At 42.5% G+C, this 20,413-nt stretch overlaps 1 protein-coding gene across 49 annotated transcripts in view; it reads right to left on the bottom strand.

The window, feature by feature from the left end:
* The window catches only part of RIMS1 (regulating synaptic membrane exocytosis 1), a 489,881-nt gene that overhangs the window by 214,880 nt on the left and 254,588 nt on the right, over positions 1-20,413 (bottom strand). Inside the window, exon 1 of one of the 49 annotated variants that reach the window (XM_043542516.1) lies at positions 17,618-17,895. The exons of 46 other annotated variants lie outside the window; for them this stretch is intronic. In XM_043542516.1, the coding sequence (XP_043398451.1) occupies positions 17,618-17,669 (52 nt within the window). In that variant the 5' untranslated portion in view covers positions 17,670-17,895. Of the gene's footprint in view, positions 1-17,617; positions 17,896-20,413 lie in introns of those variants that run through there. 2 more of the 49 variants (XM_043542513.1, XM_043542514.1) reach the window with 2 other exon arrangements.

Genomic DNA, 20,413 nt, shown 5'->3' with positions numbered 1-20,413 from the left:
GTTCTTCCTGTATGGGAAAGGGAATAAGTTACATTAGTATAATCTCTTTTATATAAGTACATATAGCTGTATGAAAATATAGATATATAAAATACACACACACACACACACAATGGTATAATTAAAGCAGTAGATCTTTTGTATGCAGACATGTTCAACTTTATTCCTCTACCCTGAATCCCCTTTTTATACCATTCTTGTATTATATAATCAGTGAAATGTAGGCCTGGAAGGGACCTCAAAAGGTCTTCTAGTCCAGTTCCCTGCACTCAGGGCAGGACTAAATATCTAGACCATCCCTGACAGGTGTTCGTCCAACCTGATCTTAAAAATCTCCAATGATGGAGATTCCGCAACCTCCCTAGGCAATTTATTTCAGTGCTTAACTACCCTGAAAGTTAGGTTGTTTTTCCTAATGTCCAACCTAAACTATCCTTGCTGTAATTTAAGCCAATTGCTTCTTGTCCTATCCTCAGAGGTTAAAGAAAACAATTTTTCTCCTTTTAACAACCTTTTATATACTTGAAAACTATAATCATGCTATATACTTGAAAACTGTTATCGTGTTCCCCCTCAGTCTTCTCTTCTCCAACCTAAGCAAACCCAATCTCCCCTCATAAGTCATGTTTTCTAGACTTTTAATAATTTTTGTTGTTCCTCTCTGGACTTTCTCCAATTTGTCCACATCTTTCCTGAAATGTGGTACTCAGAACTGAACACAATACTACAGCTGAGGCCTAATAAGTACAGAGTACAGCGGAAGAATTACCAGGGTACAAAATATATCAGAAGGATAGAACAGGTCATGCTGGTAGGGGAGTGGCACTATATGTGAAAGAAAGCATAGAATCAAATGAAGTAAAAATCATAAATGAATCAAACTGTACCATAGAATCTGTATGGATAGAAATTCCATGCTTTAATAATAAGAATATAGTGGTAGGGATACATTACTGACCACCTGACCAGGATGGTGATAGTGACTGTGAAATGCTCAGGGAGATTAGAGAGGCTATTAAAATAAAAAACTCAATAATAATAATGGGGGATTTCAATTATCCCCATATTGACCGGGTACATGTCACCTCAGGACAGGATGCAGAGCTAACATTTTTTGACACCTTAAATGACTGCTTCTTGGAGCAGCTGGTCCTGGAACCCACCAGAGGAGATTTAATTCTTGATTTAATCCTAAATGGATCACAGGATCTGGTCCAAGAGGTGAATATAGCTGGACCACCTGTAATAGTGACCATAATATAATTAAATTTAATATCCCTGTGGCAGGAAAAACACCACAGCAGCCCAACACTGTAGCATTTAATTGCAGAAAGGGGAACTACACAAAAATGAGAAGGTTAGTTAAACAGAAATTAAAGGGTACGGTGCCAAAAGTGAAATCTCTGCAAGCTGCGTGGAGACTTTTTAAAGACACCATAATGGAGGCTCAACTTAAATGTATACCCCAAATTAAAAAAATATAGCAAGAGAACCAAAAAAGTGCCACCGTGGCTAAACAATAAAATAAAAGAAACTGTGAGAGCAAAAAGGCATCTTTTAAAAAGTGGAAGTTAAATCCTACTGAGGAAAATAGAACAGAGCATAAACCCTGGCAAATGAAGTGTAAAAATACAGTTAGGAAGGCCAAAAAAGAATTGAGGAACAGGTAGCCAAAGACTCAAAAAGTAATAGCAACTTTTTTTTTAAGTCCATCAGAAGCAGGAAGCCTGCTAAGCAACCAGTGGGGCCACTGGACGATCGAGATGCTCAAGGCACACTCAAGGACGATAACGCCATTGCGGAGAAACTAAATGAATTCTTTGCATCGGTCTTCACAGCTGAGGAGGTGAGGGAGATTCCCAAACCTGAGTCATTCTTTTTAGGCAACAGATCTGAGGAACTGTCCCAGATTGAGGTATCATTAGAGGAAGTTTTGGAACAAATTGATAAATTAAACAGCAATAAGTCACTAGGACCAGATGGTATTCACCCAAGAGTTCTGAAGGAACTCAAATGTGAAATTGCAGAACTACTAACTGTGATTTGTAACCTATCATTTAAATCAGCTTCTGTACCAGATGACTGGAGGATAGCTAATGTGACGCCAATTTTTAAAAAGGGCTCCAGAGGTGATCCCGGCAATTACATGCCTGTAAGCCTGACTTCATTACCAGGCAAACTGATTGAAACTATAATAAAGAACAATATTGTCAGACATATAGATGAACATAATTTGTTGAGGAAGAGTCAACGTGGTTTTAGTAAAAGGAAATCATGCCTCACCAATCTACTAGAATTCTTTCAGGGGTTATATAAGCATGTTGACCAGGGGGATCCAGTGGATATAGTTAGTATACTTAGATTTTCAGAAAGCCTTTGACAAGGTCCCTCAACAAAGGCTCTTACGCAAAGTAAGCTGCCACGGGATAAGAGGGAAGGTGATCTCATGGATTGGTAACTGGTTAAAAGATAGGAAACAAGTCGAGGTATAAATGGTCAGTTTTCAGAATGGAGAGACATAAATAGTGGTGTCCCCCAGGGGTCTGTTCTGGGACCAGTCCTAGTCAACATATTCATAAATGATCTGGAAAAAAGGATAACAGTGAGGTGGCAAAATTTGCAGACGATACAAAACTATTCAAGATAGTTAAGACCCAGACAGACTGCAAAGAGGTACAAAAGGATATCTCAAAACTGGGTGACTGGGCAACAAAATGGCAGATGAAATTTAATGTTGATAAATGCAAAGTAATGCACACTGTAATGTAATGCATAATCCCAACTATACATATAAAATGATGGGGTCTAAATTAGCTGTTACCATTCAAGAAAGAGATCTTGGAGTCATTGTGGATAATTATCTGAAAACATCCACTCAATTTGCAGCAGCAGTCAAAAAAGCAAACAGAATGCTGGGAATAATTAAGAAGGGGATAGAAAATAGGACAGAAAATATCACGTTGCCTCTATATAAATCCATGGTACGCCCACATCTTGAATACTGTGTGCAGATGTGGTCGTCCCATCTCAAAAAAGATATACTGGAATTGGAAAAGGTTCAGAAAAGGGCAACAAAAATGATTAGGGGTATGGAACGGCTTCTGTATGAGGAGAGATTAATAAGACTGGGACTGTTGATCTTGGAAAAGAGATGGCTAAGGGGAGATATTATAGAGGTCTATAAGATCATGACTGGTGTAGGGAATGTAAATAAGGAAGTGTTGTTTACTACTTCTCATGACACAAGAACTAGGGGTCACCAAATGAAATTAATAGGCAGCAGGTTTAAAACAAACAAAAGGAAGTATTCTTTCACACAATGCACAGTCAACCCATAGAACTCCTTGCCAGAGAATGTTGTGAAGGCCAAGACTATAACAGGGTTAAAAAAAGAACTAGATACGTTCATGGAGGATAGGTCCATCAATGGCTATTAGCCAGGATGGGCAGGTATGGTGTCCCTAGCCTCTGGTTGCCAGAAGATGGGAATGGGTGACAGGGGAAGAATCATTTGATCATTACCTTTTCCGTTCATTCTCTCTGGGGCACCTGGCATTGGCCACTGTTGCAAGACAGGATACTGGCGTAGATGGACCTTTGGTCTGACCCATTATGACCGTTCTTATGTTCTTATAAACTGCATTGGACTAAGTTCTGATCTGATTTAAAACCCATGTAATTCTTATGTTCTTATGTTCTTGTGTCTTGCTTACAACACTCCTGCTAATCCCAGAATTATGTTTGCTTATTTTTACAATAGTGTTACAATGTTGACTCATATTTAGCTTGTGATCCACTAGGACCCCCAGATCCCCGGGTCCCATGAACCAAAAAAAAACTTTTGGTTACATATACACAATGACATTTTTCTTCTTATTGTTGTGTGTGTGTGCGCGCACGCCTTTACTCTCTTATTGCGGTCTCCATGAGCAAAAATTGTAAAGCAACAAGAACAATTTCAGGAAGTTTACAAAAGAGCATGTTTCTAATTACCAAATGAGTAACTTATAGGAAAGCTTTAACTACTACTTTAAAACAGATTTTTAAAACACCCATCCAAATGTAAAACCATGGAGCAATTCAACCAAATGATGTACTATGAAAATAAGCATATTAAAAAGTTGTGCAGGAGATTTTTCTACATTACAGAAAATGTCAAAGGAATTAATGATCAACTATCATGACTTACTCCTAGGTATATGATGAAAAAAATACATTACATTACAACTCATATTTTACCTATGATTAATGATGGAATGAAACAGATAAATGCATACTCATCAAAATCTACTTCCTGAAGAAAAAATTCAAAATGCTGTGTCCTGTCAATAATAAAATATATTCTCTGTTATTATCTTTTCCACTGTGTAATTAATATTACTGGACTATGGGAGACAGAGTTGATTTGTAATTTTATCAGTTTAACTGGAATAAATTGATAGAATATTTGATGAATAGTATATGCCCCAGTCTTCAATCAGAACGTGGAAATAAACAAAACTGACTATCCTCATCTATTTAATTATAACACCCAATCCTATCCCTCCCAACTCCCAGCACTACGATATAGCCCACTTGATTTATAAGTATCTAAGACTGGTTGTTACGGAAAAGATCCCTTCAAAATAAGGATAACGGATATCTTCAGCAACAAAGTAGTGACTCCTTCAAATATGTCTCCCTAATAATATGTTATGACCATCCTATCAGCAAATTTTACCATTTGGGGTGAAGCCCTACCATTAAATCAGCAGGGCAGATCTGAGGTAAATAGCAAAAATGATGGGTTTATCTGAATTGCAAAGCTGAAATGCAAGAGCAATTCTGAAAATGTTCTACAGCTCTTTTGTGCAAAATGAAGGAAAACTGTATCCACATCCTTCAGACTGCTAGACAGAAAATTAGCACAAACTCACTATCAACACAAAAAAACTTAAACATCAGCTGGTTTGCCATCTTCCCTCACAAACAGAGTCTTCATGAGTAACAGGACTAGCTTTAGAGAGACAAGGTGTGTGAGGTAAAATCTTTTATTGGACCAACTTCTGTGGGTGAGAGAGAGACAAGCTTTCGAGTTTACAGAGACACTCAGTGTTCACTCCCCACCTTCCAAATCTCATAAAACCAAGCAGAGCTAATTGAAATGTGTCAAGACACATTTTACAATAATAGACAATGTTTTGCAACTTTGGGGTAAAACAGAAGTGGCATTTACAAGATATTTGGATATTTTTTTAAAAATAAGAGTATACTTGGAAGGCTTAAAATGGCGGAGTGGGCGTCAACTGCAGTAAATGTTAAGACATTTTCAACTTTGTCTTTTAATAAAGATTTTTGTGCAGGAAAACATTCATGTGCACCTTTTACATTTTAGTAATTCTTCATATTACTGTACATTATATTTTATATTGACAAGTAGTTTAGCAATATTTAAGAGTACATTTGTATTCCAATTACAAACATCCCAAATTTAAAGCAAATTTGTCTCAAACTCCAGACCAAAACTTAATGGTTTAGGTACATCTCTAATGCAGACAAAAATTTCAACAGAGATAAGTATACACAAAGGGATTTCATAAACAGATTTTAGAACTATTTCAAAGTTTTAAAGAGGAGAAAAGTTAAAACCATTTTGATACTATTTATGCCTAATCTCACATAAACACACATCCCTGAGTCTGGATCTTTCATAAGGCTCACTTGAGCTCCAGTAAGCAGCTTTTCAGAGATTCAACTCCCACTAAACAAAACAGTATGCTCTGTTTGAACAGTCAATCTCCCTTAGGGAGAAAATATCACATGCCTGTGACTCAATAGATAACAGTTGATCCCAATGTCAGTGTGCATCAAGTTTATTAATGTCTCTTTTCTAACAGGAGTGACATGAGCCAGACGATTGGGCAAGACTTCTTCCCAGCTCCGAGGACCATTAATGACAACCTCCTAACTGCAACACAAGATCTGCATGGTGAGCAACAAGAGATGTTGCTCCTATAGGTAGAGCCCTACCAAATTCACGACCATGAAAAACGCGTCACGGACCAGGAAATCTGGTGTCCCCCCCGTGTAATCTGGCCTTTCATATGCTTTTACCCTATACTATACGGATTTCATGGGGGAGACCAGTGTTTCTCAAATTGGGGGTCCTGACCCAAAAGGGTGCTGCAGAGGGGTCACAAGGTTAATTTGGCGTGGGGGTCACAGTATTGCCACCCTTACTTCTGCACTGCCTTCAGAGCTGGGTGGCCGGAGAGCGGCAGTTGCTGACTGATGGCCCAGCTCTGCAGGCAAGAGCACAGAAGTAAGGGTGGCAATACCATACCATGCCATGCTTACTTCTACGCTGCTGCTGGCCGCATCTCTGCCTTCAGAGCTGGGATCCCAGCCAGCAGCTGCCACTCTCCAGATGCTCAGCTCTGAAGGCAGCGCTGCTGTCAGCAGCAGCTGAGAAGTAAGGGTAGCAGTACTGCAACCCCCCCTACAACAATCTTGTGACTCCGCCAAAACTCCTTTTTGGGTCAAGACACTTACAATTACAACACTGTGAAATTATGATTTTTTTAATCCTATGACCACGAAATTGACCAATATGGACTGTGAATTTGGTAGGGCCCTACCTATAGGTAGGTAGGCCATAAGAATCAGTCTGTATACCTGTCTTGCTCAATTGAACTATCAGAAAGCAGTAGCTGTAGTCATCCTGCTGCAATTGGAAGCAGGAAAATCATGAGACTTGGATCTCCCCCGTCTCTTGAACTAGCAGAAATGCTCTCACTACCACCAGACAGTGATAGGAGGAGGAAGTGTATGAGCTTATGAAGCCCCTTCCTTTCCCCTGGTCACAGCAGACTCCATCTACCATCAGTGAGGAGCAGCAACAGAAGCTGCTTTGTTGCTGAGGGCAGGAGAGGCTGAGACCTCACTCGTGAACCTGGACTTTAAACCCTGTAAACTATACTGGAACACCTGGTACCAGTTATGGATCTCATCTAACTGGCTCTTTCTTTCTCACTTATAATAGAACGAAGTAACTGCAGTGGGTGTGGATCGGGGGTGAGAAAGGTATTAAGAAATGACAGGACTGACACCAGGAAAAAGAAGAGTTGGACTAGAGTAAAAGTGAATGAAAGGAAGATAAGATTAAAATTAACACTATGCTAAACAAAAGGAGCATGAAGAAGGTGTAAGATTCCTTAGTTCACACTGTAATAGGAACAAACCATGTTTTGTTGGGTTTTTTTATATATAACATGGAAATAACAAGTCATGGACCAACTATAACAATTTTAGCACTTTGCTTTTGTTTCACCTCATTATTTGTAATGCTCTGTTTACATACTAAGTTCTTGGGAGATGCTCTTTATATGTATCTGTACAGTATAAAGCGCTTGGCACAATATAGCTAATAAATAATAATATCAAAGCAGGTTAGTAACAAAATTGTTGTGGCCCATTCATATGAACCAAAAATACTTAAGCATGACCAAATTCAGTCCCCAATTCCTTAAGGAAGAGCTAAGGACCATCCTTAGGATGAACACTTCCAGTATCAGTACCTCACATCATATGAACGTGTAAGTACTTTTTGCAGCCCCTTCTGCTCTCTATAAAGTGGCAGTGGCTGCTTACCAACATCCCCCCCACTCTTGCAGGCAAGTGTAAGCTCTTTGGAAAGCCACCTACTGAAGAGGAAAGCTGCAGGGCAAAGGGATTAAAAATTAAATCATTTTCCAGCTTGAACCCTTATTGCAACCAATAGAGAATAAGTATATCACCTCACTACCACTGCATGTGTACACCCATTATGATGGCAGCCTTTCAAAGATTTGTAACTTCCTTCTTTGAACAATGTTGTATTCTGTGGCTACAGTACAGCCATCTATTTAAGGAACCCTTGTCAATGTACCCAGGTATGTGGGATGCCACAATGCAAGGTATTGTTGGCAACCTGTGTCCAGGTCTTTTGGCAAAGAAAACTTAGATAGACTTTGCTTGAAGTATAGTTGTTGCCATTAGAAGTTAACTCTACTATTTTTAGCATTGGTAACAATTGCTGTATCTAAGCATTTGTCTACCCAGGAGCACTCAGGAAAGTTAATCAAATTAGCTAAAGGTGTGAATGTAATGTGGATTTAAAGTGGAAACCCATTTTCAGAACATGAACCCCCTACATTAAACCCCCTCATTCAGAATCAAAATGACTTTAATTTGGCTTATTTTAAAGGTTTCAATTTAAAGTGGATTTGTTAATCCCTCGCATGGACAATTAAACTAAACTGAATTAAGGTCATTTTAATTCTGAATGAGAGTGTCCACATAGGGGTTTAATGCAGTCTAACTAATCCACTTTTAATTAATCTTTAGCTAATTTGGATTAAATTTTCGGAGTAGACAAGCCCTCAGATACACCACTACTGTATGGCACTGTTAGAAAATGTCAACTTTTTTGCAGCAACCACTGTAAATCCCTTCCTTTGGGTGAGAGGGCTCTGTAAGAACCATGGAGACACATGCACAATATATATAAAGACTTCTGACAAGAATTTCATATGGACCTTCATGTATTGATAAGCTTTTAGCACAAGTTGTTTTCCACTGGATTTCATTAGATTCCTGAACTCCTTGTATTAGAAAAGGGGTTCTTATACTTTTCCGTAGATCAGAATACACTTTAGTACAAAGATTATCTCATGGACACTTCCCCTCCTTCATGATCAGCAGGAGTACCTCCCCTCCTGTCACAGTTACAGAGACTACCACCTCCCATTTGCAATGACCCCTCCGGCAAATAGGCAGTTGCTTATAGAGAAAATTAGTATTAGGAATACAGTTAAAATGATTTTATCTGCACCATCTGACTAGCCAGCTACCCACAGACCACACCTCAAAACCTCTCTGTTAACAAATCCACAGACTGTGAATTTTCTCCACTATGAATGTCCTCTTTTCATAGAATCATAGAACTGGAAGGGACCTTGAGAGGATATGCACTCAAGGCAGGTTAAGTATTATCTAGACCATCCCTGACAGGTGTTTGTCCAACCTGCTCTTAAAAATCCCCAATGATGGAGATTCCACAACCTCCCTAGGCAATTTATTCCAGTGTTTAACCACTCTGACAGTTAGGAAGTTTTTCCTAATGTCCAACCTAAACCGCCCCTGCTGCAATTTAAGCCCATTGTTTCTTGTCCTTATTGAATTTCATCCTATTTACTTCAGACCATTTCTCCAGTTTGTCCAGAGCATTTTGAATTTTAATCCTATCCTCCAAAGCACTTGCAACCCCTCCCAGTTTGGTATCGTCCGCAAACTTTATAAGTGTACTCTCTATGCCATTATATAAATCATTGATGAAGATATTGAACAAAAATGGACCCAGAACCAATCCCTGCTGGACCGCACTCATTATGCCCTTCCAGCATGACTATGAACCACTGATAACTACTCTCCGGGAATGATTTTCCAACCAGTTATGCACCCATCTTAAAGTAGCTCCATCTAGGTTGTATTTCCCTAGTTTGTTTATGAGAAGGTCATGCGAGACAGTATCAAAAGCCTTACTAAAGGTCAAGGTATACCACACCTACCACCTTCCCCCTAACAGGGCTTGTTATCCTATCAAATAAAGGAATCGGGTTGGTGTGACATGATTTGTTCTTGACAAATCCATGCTGATGGTTATTTATCACCTTATTATCTTCCAGGTGTTTGCAAATTGATTGTTTAATTATTTTCTCCATTATCTTTCCGGGTACAGAAGTTAAGCTGACTGGTCTATAATTACCCGATTGTCCTTATTTCCCTTTTTATAGATGGGCTCTTTATTTGCCCTTTTCCAGTCTTCTGGAATATCTCTCGTCTTCCATGACTTTTCAAAGATAATTGCTCATGGCTCCGATATCTCCTTAGTCAGCTCCTTGAGTATTCTAGGATGCATTTCATCAGGTCCTGGAGATCTGAAGACATCTGACTTGTCTAAGTAATTTTTGACTTATTCTTTCCCTATTTTAGACTCTGAACCTACCTCATTTTCACTGGCATTCACTATGTTAGACGGCCAATCGCCACCAACCTTCTTGGCAGAAACCGAAACAAAGAAGTACCTCTGCCATTTCCACATTTTCTGTTATTGTCTTTCCCCCATCATTGAGTAATGGGCCTACTCTGTCCTGGGTCTTCCTCTTGCTTCTAATGTATTTGTAGAATGTTTTCTTGTTTCCTTTTATGTCCCTAGCTAGTTTGATCTCGTTTTGTGCCTTGGCTTTTCTAATTTTGTCCCTACATACTTGTGTTATTTGTTTATATTTATCCTTTGTAATTTGACCTAGTTTCCACTTTTTGTAGGACTCTTTTTTGAGTTTTAGATCATTGAAGATCTCCTGGTTAAGACAGGGTGGACTCTTGCCATATTTCCTATCTATCCTACGCAGTGGGATAGTTTGCTCTTGTGCCCTTAATAATGTGTCTTTGAAAAACTGCCAACTGTCTCCAGTTGTTTTTCCCCTTAGACTTACTTCCCAGGGGATTTTACCTACCAACTCCCTGAGTTTGCTAAAGTCTGCCTTCTTGAAATCCATTGTTTTTATTGTGCTGTTCTCCCTCCTACCACTCCTTAGAATCATGAACTCTACCATTTCTTGATCACTTTCACCCAAGTCGCCTTCCACTTTCAAATTCTCAACCAGTTCCTCCCTATTTGTCAAAATCAAATCTAGAACAGCCTCCCCCCAGTACCTTTCTCCACCTTCTGAAATAAAAAAAATCTCCAATACACTCCAAGAACTTGCTGGATAATCTGTGCCCTGCTGTGATATTTTCCCAACAGATGTCTGGATGGTTGAAGTCAGTGATGAGCTGCCAAAATCTTAACAACCTGTTCCCTCCTCACCCCACGAGGGGGTCGTGGCCCACCCCCGCCCCCCGGGACTCCTGACCCATCCAACCCCCCGCGTTCCTTGATGCCCCCCACCGGACCGCTGCCCCATCCACCCTCCTCCCCTGTCCCCTGATTGCCCCCAGAACCAGGCAGGAGGGTCTCATGGGCCACCGTAGTGCGTGCCCACCCCGCCCCTAAGAGCCAGAGGGACCTGCCGGGGGGCGAGATGGGGAGTCCTGGTGTTGCTTACCTGGGGCAGCTCCCAGGAAGCATCCGGCAGGTCCTTCTGGCTCCTAGGGGCAGGATAGCATAGCTAGTGGGGAGCGGGAGAGCGGCCGCTCCCCCCATGGTTACATCAAAAGTGGCACCTTACGCACCAACTCCGTGGGTGCTCTGGGGCTGGAGCACCCACTGGGAAAATTTGGTGGGTGCAGACCACCCCCCCCGCAGTTCCCCACCCCGCCCCCTGCCCAGCCCCAGCTCCCCTCACCTCCGCCTCTGAACGCGCCACCGCACTCTGCTTCTCTGCCACACCACCCCCCCCGGCTTCCCGTGAATCAGCTGTTCGCGTGGGAACCCTGAGAGGGCTGAGAAGCAAGCAGTGGCTTCACATTCAGGCCCAGGGAGGCAGAGGTGAGCTGGGGCGGGGAGCGGTTCCCCTGCACACTCCCGCTCCTCTGGGTTACCTGCTGTGGCGCGGGTGGCCCTCCTCGCACCCCCCCGCCCCAGCTCCCCTCCGCTCCGCCTTCTTGGGCCTGAGCGCAAAGCCGCTGCTTGCTTCTCAGCCCTCCCAGGTTTCCCGCGCAAACAGCTGATTCGCGGGAAGCTGGGGGAGGAGAAGCGGAGCTGGGCGGAGCGTAACTCAGGGGCGGAGGTGGAGGCAGAGCGGATGTGAGATGTGGCCGGGTGCAGGGCAGGGAGTTGCCGGTGGGGGCTCTGCACCCACCAAATTTTCCCCGTGGGTGCTCCAGCCCCGGAGCACCCATGGAGTCGGTGCCTAAGGCACCACTTTTGGCCGGTTGTTAAATTTAGAAGCCCTTTTAGAACCGGTTGTCCCTTGGGGGGAACAACTGGTTCTAAAAGGGCTTCTAAATTTAACAACCGGTTCCAGCAAAACAGTGCGAACCAGCTCCAGTTCACCACTGGTTGAAGTCCCCCATCACCACCAAGTCCTGTGCTTTGGATGATTTTGTTAGTTGTTTTAAAAAAACCTCATCCATCTCTTCTTCTTGGCTTGGTGATCTGTAGTAGACCCCTACCATGACATCAACCTTTTATCCTTACCCAGAGACTTTCAACAAGTCTGTCTCTTATTTCTATTTCAACCTCGGTCCAAGTGTGTACATTTTTATATATATAACCCAACACCTCCTCCCTTTTTTTTCCCTGCCTGTCCTTCCTGAGCAAGTTGTATCCTTCTATACCAATATTCCAGCCGTGTATTAACCCACCAAGTCTCCGTGCCAACTATGTCATAGTTGTGTTTATTTACTAGCATTTCAAATTATTCCTGCTTATTCCCCATACTTCTCGCATAAGTATACAGACATCTAAGATACTGATTCGATTTTTACCCCCCCAGTTTTGTCTTGTCTTTCCCTTATTTCTGCTATAACAGCCCATGCTTCCCCCAGATTCCGACCCTTCTCCCAGGTCTCCTTGTTTTTGACTTACCTGTGGGCTTTGGTCACCTGCCCTGTCGAACCTAGTTTAAAGCCCTCCTCACTAGTTTAGCCAATCTGTAGCCAAATATGCTCTTCCCCTTCCTCGATAGGTGGACCCCATCTCTGTTTAGCAGTCCTTCTTCCTGGAACAGCACCCCGTGGTCAAGGAAGCTGAAGCCCTCCTGCGACACCATCCTTGCAGCCACGCATTCACCTCCAGGATGCATCTGTCTCTCCTGAGGCCCCTACCCTTGATGGGAAAGACTGAAAAGAACACCACCTGTGCTCCCAACTCCCTCACCCTTACTCCCAGAGCCCTATCGTCACTTATGATCTGCTGAGGGTCATACCTCACATATCATTAGTGCCCACACGGATGAGTAGCATGGGTTAGTAGTCAGAGGGCCGGATGATCCTCAACAATCCATCCGTAACATCTCAGATACAGGCCCCTGGTAGGCAGCGTATCTCCCAGGATGCCATATCAGGGAGACAGATGGGTGCCTCCGTCCCCCTTAGAAGAGAGTCTCCAACCACCACTAACCTACATTTCCTCCTGGGAGTGGTGGCTGTGATACTCCCAGCCTTGGGGGTACATGACTTCTTCTCCTCCGCCTTTGGGGGTGATTCCTCATCGCTCATTGCCAGGGCAGCATATTGGTTTTCAATCACCATGGTGGGTGGGTTGGGAGTAGGGGTGGAGCAATGCCTGCTGCTAGAAGTAACCAGCAGCCAGTGTCCTCCCTGTACCAGAGCCTTATCCTCCTCCCCCAGTGGCATGACAGCAGTCCTCTCTAGCTGGATAGTGTCCTCAGCCTTGGAAGTCTCCTTATGAATATTGTCAAGGAAATCCTCGTGTGCACGAATGCTCTTCAGCCTAGCCACCTCCTCCTGTAGCTCTCCCACCTGCTTCCTGAGAGATTCCACAAGCAGGCACATCTCACACTCTATGGTCCCCCAGCCTGTCTTTCTGTGAGTAGGAAATACAGGCCAGAGTCTCTGCAAATCCACACCAGGATCTGGGTCGAGGCATTTTCATTTAGCCTGGCCATCTTCCTTGACAAAAAAACTTTATATTGTGTCTCTTGCCCACAACTCTCATCACCTTTTCCCATCTGTTTTCTTAAGCCCTCTCCCAGCTGCTTCCTCCATTTCCATCACTTCCCAGGATCTTGTTGATTTTTTCAAAGTTATAATGGATACCACCCAGCGTGAACTCCCTTCTAGGTTCTCTTCAAACCCCTTTTGTCCATGCCTCTCACACTTCTCTGCTTTATCCTGGTATCTGACTCTGAAGTGTGCAAGCTTCTCTTAACCACCATCCCCTTCAATCTGCTTTCTTGATCCTATCCCATCCTACCTCCTGATCTTCTCTGCTCCTTTCCTAATGCTGACCCCACCCCCATGACCTCAATCACTTTCTCTCCTCTGGCAAAATACACACTTGTCTCTGCTAACATCAATCACTATCTCTTAATCCATCTCCCTCTCTAAATGCAATCCCCATTTCCTTCTCTCTGTTCATTGCTAAACTCTCAAGCACGCTGGGTATTCCTGTTCCCTTCTCTTACTATCTTTTTGATCTCCTACAATCCAGCTTCCATTCCTTTTCCTTCACTTCACCTGCCCTTGTTCAAGATTTCATCCAATGACCATTTATTGAAGGGGTGAGATTCTGCCCTATGCCTCTGTAACACCGATAGACGCCGGTCGTCGGTTGGTAGGATCGAACCTGAGACCTCTGGAACTAAATGCATAAGCCTTTACTGCATGAACTAAAAGCCACTAAAAGCTCTTAGCTAAGGCTATAGAGCACAGAATCATAGAAGATTAGGGTTGGAAGAGACCTCAGAAGGTTATCTAATCCAACCCCCTGCTCAAGGCAGGACCAACACCAACTAAATCATCCCAGCCAGGGCTTTGTCAAGCCGGGCCTTAAAAACCTCTAAGAATGGAGATTCCACCACCTCCCTAGGTAACCCATTACAGTGCTTCACCACCCTCCTAGTGAAATAGTGTTTCCTAAGTTGCAGACCTCCCGCACTGCAACTTCAGACCATTGCTCTTTGTTCTGTCATCTGCCACCACTGAGAACAGCCAAGCTCCATCCTCTTTGGAACCCCCCTTCAGGTAGTTGAAGGCTGCTATCAAATCCCCCCTCACTCTTCTCTTCTACATACTAAACAAGCCCAGTTTCCTCAGCCTCTCTTTTTAAGTCATGTGCCCCAGCTTCTAATCATTTTTGTTGCCCTCCACTGGACTCTCCAATTTGTCCACATCCTTTCTGTAGTGGGAGGCCCCAAACTGAACGCAGTACTCCAGATGTGGCCTCACCAGTGCCGAATAGAGGGGAATAATCACTTCCCTCGATCTGCTGGCTATGCTCCTACTAATGCAGCCCAATATGCCATTAGCCTTCTTGGCAATATACCTGTTGACTGATATCCAGCTTTTCATCCACTGTAATCCCCAGGTCCTTTTCTGCAGAACTGCTGCTTAGCCAGTCAGTCCCCAGCCTGTAGCGGTGTATGGGATTCTTCCATCCTAGACTCATTATTCTCTCTCATTAATCTCTCTGTACATGGTCTCTCTCTAATCTAAGTGGTCTCGGTACCACTAGATGGGACAGAGCACCACACCCGGGGAAGTGTGTGGGTTACACCTCTATGAGGCATAGCACAGAACTTGCAGCTCAGAAGGTGGGGTAGGAGCTAAAGTGGCTTTAAATCACTTTTGAACCCTCCCAATCCTGGGCGGCTCCAGGGTCAGGAGAGGCCCTCAGTGTAACTTGGTGCAGCCCCTCTCACCCTCCCAGCCCCATCCCCACACTCTTCTTATGCCAAGCCTTGATATAGGCCCTTGGGAGGGAGCCTTATGGCTGTATCGTGTACCGCCCGCACTGAAGGGATCTTATTTAGCTTGATATAGGGCTTTTAGGACTCTTTATGCTGCTCTCAGCAGTTTATCTGGAGTAAAGGGGGCAGAGAAGAAGTTAGGTTCTCATCCAAGGGCTGCTCTCCATTTCTAACCTTCATGTTAACCTTTATTATGGCTGTTTCTTCAAATTGTTTCTTCAGCATCTCTTTTGATTGCTGTTCAACCTCTTCCATTCAATTTTACCCTCTAAACTCTACCCTAGGCAATTTCATCCATTCACATGGCTTTAATTATCCTTATGTCTTCCTCTCCACACCTTTCCCCCCATTCAGACTGAGAACTCTGATTGTCTCTGACACATCTTTTTTGGTGTCCACCCACCAGCTCAAATACATGTTATGCCACCTCTTTCCTCCTTTACTGTTGACAATTTCACTATACTCCGTGACCTACAGATACTAAATATTTGGGTCATTCTTAACTTGTCTCTCTCTGTATACTGACACAGACACTGTCACTAAATCATGCCAATTTTATCTCCAAAATATGAACATTCCTCTCTATCACTAGTACTTGTACAGGCTTTGATGAGCTCACACCTGGACTACCGCAATCTCTACCTCTTTGGCCTTCCTGAAATTTGCCTTATTTTCACCTCTAACTCATCTCCTGAAAAAAATATTTACTTTGTTCACCACTGCAACTGTATTTCCCTCCGCTCCCGACCAACAACTCACCAAAAATTTTTACTGGCTCCCAACTGCATTCTAAATTAAATTCAACACCCTCTCTCTCTCCCCTTCAAGGCCCTCCACAACTTGGCTCCTTTGACATAACTGTTTATCTCCTGTCCCACACTTGAAGGTGCTTATCTGAGTGTCCCTTTTGGGCTTTTCTACACTGGGGTGAAATTCTGGCTCCATTGATGTTAATGGCAAAATTTCCATTGATTTCAGTAAGACCGGGATTTCACAGCCGGATTTTTAATTGTTTTAACGTGTTAACTAACATGATTAAAATCTTAGAAAAGACAAACTCTGTGTGATCTTCCATTTCCTCCTCCATGCTTTTTTGTGTGCAACCATTATACCTGAAATCCCCTTCCTGATCCCATCTACTAGTCCTCCACCTTCTCCTTTACATCACTTCTCTCAGACCCCAGGTCAACTGGCTAGGGGCTCACACTACAGAGCTAAAAATGGCCCTGTAGATGTTCCCACTCAGGTTGGACTCTGGGCTCTGAAACCCATTGGGGGGGAGGATCTCAGAGCCCGGGCGAAGGCCCAAGCCAAAGTATCTGCACTGCTATTTTTAGACCTGCAGTGCAAGTCCCACAAACCCAAGTCAATTAAACCAGTCTTTGAGACTCCCTACACTGGAGGTTGTTTTGCAGCATACATGTATCCTAAGTACCTGTACGATCATTTTGTCTTTACTTTTACATTTCCCTCTCTGAGCCTTACCAGTGTAGTTATTACCTCCTAATCTTGTCCTAATTTTGACAGTAAGTTCTTTAGGAGATGGACTCTGCCCTTCCCTGTTTAATAACGTACAATGCATATATATGGTGCTATATAAGTAATAACTTCTTATTAAATCATCATAATCATGAATTAAATTAATGTGCCTTTGTTTTACATATATGCTATAAAATATTTTCTAAAATTATACACAACATAAAAAAATAGAAGCTCATTCCATTTTGAATAAATGAAGGCTATGAAATCTATTAAACACAGCATAATTCAGGGGACACATCAATTGTCTTCTGCCAAACAGATTAGCTAAAAATAATATACCTGAATAACTATTAGTTTCCTGAAGGTCAGTCTTCTGAATTCTTTATCCATGACTTCTCCAACATGCAATATATTTATGAGTCAATGAGATTATTATTATTTTTCAGAAATGCATTTAAATTTTGGTATGGATTGTCTAAATTCAGATTCTTGTCTGAAAAATTATGCCACATAATGTCACTAATGTACCAAATTATATTTACTATACATGTTTTTAAAAGAAGAATGTAACTGAAAAACAGACTTAAAAGCAAAATGGTTCCTTATTTTCTGTTTAAGATGAAAATTAATTATAATTAATATTTTACATGCTGAGGACATGACCTTTCCCCACTCAAACTGCATATATGAAATATTTTACATACATCTATAATATCAGTGCTACAGTACCAATTGTTTACCTGTCCCTGACTGCAACGTGTGGAGTAGAAACTGGAGAAAAACAGCAAACATAGCAGCATCAGCAACAGAGTGGTTAAATAAGCACAACTGGCATCTAGCAGGTTGCCGAAGTCCAGCTTGCAAGGGTAGCAAACTCGTAATGCAATCAAAAATCCACTTTAGTGCAAAGGAAAGTCCCTATGGTCCTTGCATTCTGATTGTAAACCAGATTATTCTGCATGTCAAATATTCTACAATAGCGATATCAAGCAAACCCATAAGAGCTGCTGTCATCAAAACAAATCTCTGCAGTGTAGTGCTAGCATCGATTACTGCATTAGTCTATACATGCTCAGTACAATCTTAAAGAGACTTATAGGAGCCATTGATGATTTTAAGAATCCACAGTTAACTGTCTCAGGAAACAAGATGCAAAAATGCTGCTTCCTCTCTGCAGACAGTTTGAAATAAATGTTGTGTCCCCTTAAAGCTGACACAGAGAAACAGGGTCAAACTCAGGCATCAAAATAATCAATTCCATTGCTGCAGCTATTATTTCTGTTTAGCACTATTACACTGACTGAGTTTTAATGGACTATTTAAGTACAGCGGGATGTAAAATAAACCTATCAGAAATTTTGCAAAACTTCTCAACCCGTTCTAATAAACCTTAGAGTTATTTCTACTAAAATAAATATATAATACTAAATATAGTCATGTATCAGCATTACAAAATATGGGTATATTTCATGATTTTTAACATAAGTAAGAGAAATGGGAATATGTATATCTCTGGGATTTTTTTAAAAGCACGTTTATTGATTAAAGGAACAATTTCTGGTCAATTTTGGCCAAAAATGTAATTTAAGCTTTTCCCAAACCTGAAACCAACAAAAATGTTTCCTTCATGGAAACAGTTTTGTTCTTTAGTATAATAATAAACATGTGTCTGCAGTAAATTAGATGTTGCAGAACTATAATAGTGTGAAACTGTCTAGAAACTAGAGTGGAATTAACTACTTATTTTCATCTCCAAAGTTAGAGAAACACAGTAAGTATAAAAAAATTAAGTGAATTAGATTGTTACAATTCTTTCATCTTTAATAATACAAAGTTATTGGTAACACAGAGTATATATATATTTAATTTAGTAATTAAATTACTGTAAAACCCCTATAATTCTTGGTCATATGACCAAAAATACACATGGAATATTGCCTTAAACATGCTTTCTCATCTCGTAAATACTCCAGAAGCAATAGTTGACACCTCATGTCATTACTGACATAAAGTGTGGCCAATGGGATAATATTAGCAGCAAAAAGATTCGGATATTCTGACCCTGTACTTCTCCCTGACAGGCCACTGATAGGGAGATGAGCTGGTCCAGATGGCCCCTGGAAGAGAGAGATACCAGCTTTGAAGTATCCTGGCGGAGACAGGAAATAAACCAGACATCCACTGACCAGGGAGCAGAGTCCAGCTTTTCATCTGAAGACATTTCTTGCAGAAGGATCAAAAGAAAGACCTCCTCCAGAGGATATGATAGTTCACAGAGTCCATCTCTCCCCCCAAGATACTACCTGATCCTCTTTCCTGAAGTCTGAACATTCCCCTGAAGACTTTCCCTAGTCCAAAAAGATGCTACTGCTGGCGCTGGGGGAGGGGAAGAGAAAGAGATGCAAAGAGCCTGCCCTTGTTTTCAAAATAAGAGATTATGCTCGGAATTCAGAGAGCATCAGAGTCTTTCCCCAGATCAAAAAATGTGGGAAATCAAATGGGGGGAGGAAATCCTCACAAAGTTAATGACATTAATACAAAAACTTGGTCTAAGAGGTAACTGCAAAAAATGGGGTAAAATTATAACCTTCAGTTATATATTCTGCCCTCAACCTTTGGCTTTGAGCAGCATGGCATACATAAATTATGTATTTTAGCCTTGCCAAGTATTTTAGTTATTTTCCTCTGAGACGGGTGATAGTTGCAGGTATGTGCATGTGCTCTTATTACTCCCAAGGGCATTCTGCACCAAAAAATTATAAATTCTGCACCAAAAAAATAAAAATTCTACGCACAATATTTTAAAATTCTGCAAATTTTATTTGTCAAATAAATGTGGAGGCTCCAGAATGGCATTGGGGAGCACAGGCCATTGGCTGCACAGTGGTGGTAGATCACTGTACAGCTCCCCCTGGGACATGGACTCAGCAGTGAGGCTGTACCCAACCCTGACACAGCACAAGAACTGGGCCTGCCCAGAAACACCCCGGGGCCTGCCCCTCTGTGCCAGGTGCACCAGGTGTGGGCAGGCAGATTCAGCAAGGCAGTATCCAAGTGTGGAGGGGCTTAGTGTCGGGGGGAGCCAGGTGAGGGTTGAGAGGGTTCTGTGTGGGGCAATCTCAGTGCAGGTGGCTCAGTGGGGGATCCGAATGCGGGGGGGATCTGGATGCACAGAGGCTTCTTGGGAGGTTCTGGGTACAATAGTAATGGGACTCTTCAGGGGGTCCAGGTGAAAGTGGTTGGGGCTCAGCAGGGGGTGCTGGGTGTGGGAGAGATAGAGCTCGGCAGGGGAGCATGGGTGTGGGGGGCACAGTGGGGGTCCAGATGCAGCTGGTTGGTGTTTGGTGGGGTGGGGATCTAGGTGTGGGTGGCTTTTGGGGTGGTCCAGGTGCAGGGGGAGTGGGGTTCATCAGAGGGGGTTCTGAGTGTGGGGGGTGAGGCTCGGCAGGAGGGTCTGTGTGTGAGGGTCTGGATGCACAGGGGTTGGGTGGATGGGGAGCAGCTCCCTGTACAGGGATCCCTCCCCCCTGCAGCTG

Source organism: Chelonia mydas, chromosome 3, assembly GCF_015237465.2.
Source record: "Chelonia mydas isolate rCheMyd1 chromosome 3, rCheMyd1.pri.v2, whole genome shotgun sequence".
NCBI classification, from domain to species: domain Eukaryota; kingdom Metazoa; phylum Chordata; order Testudines; family Cheloniidae; genus Chelonia; species Chelonia mydas.
This window is presented reverse-complemented; position numbering and strand designations above follow the sequence as displayed.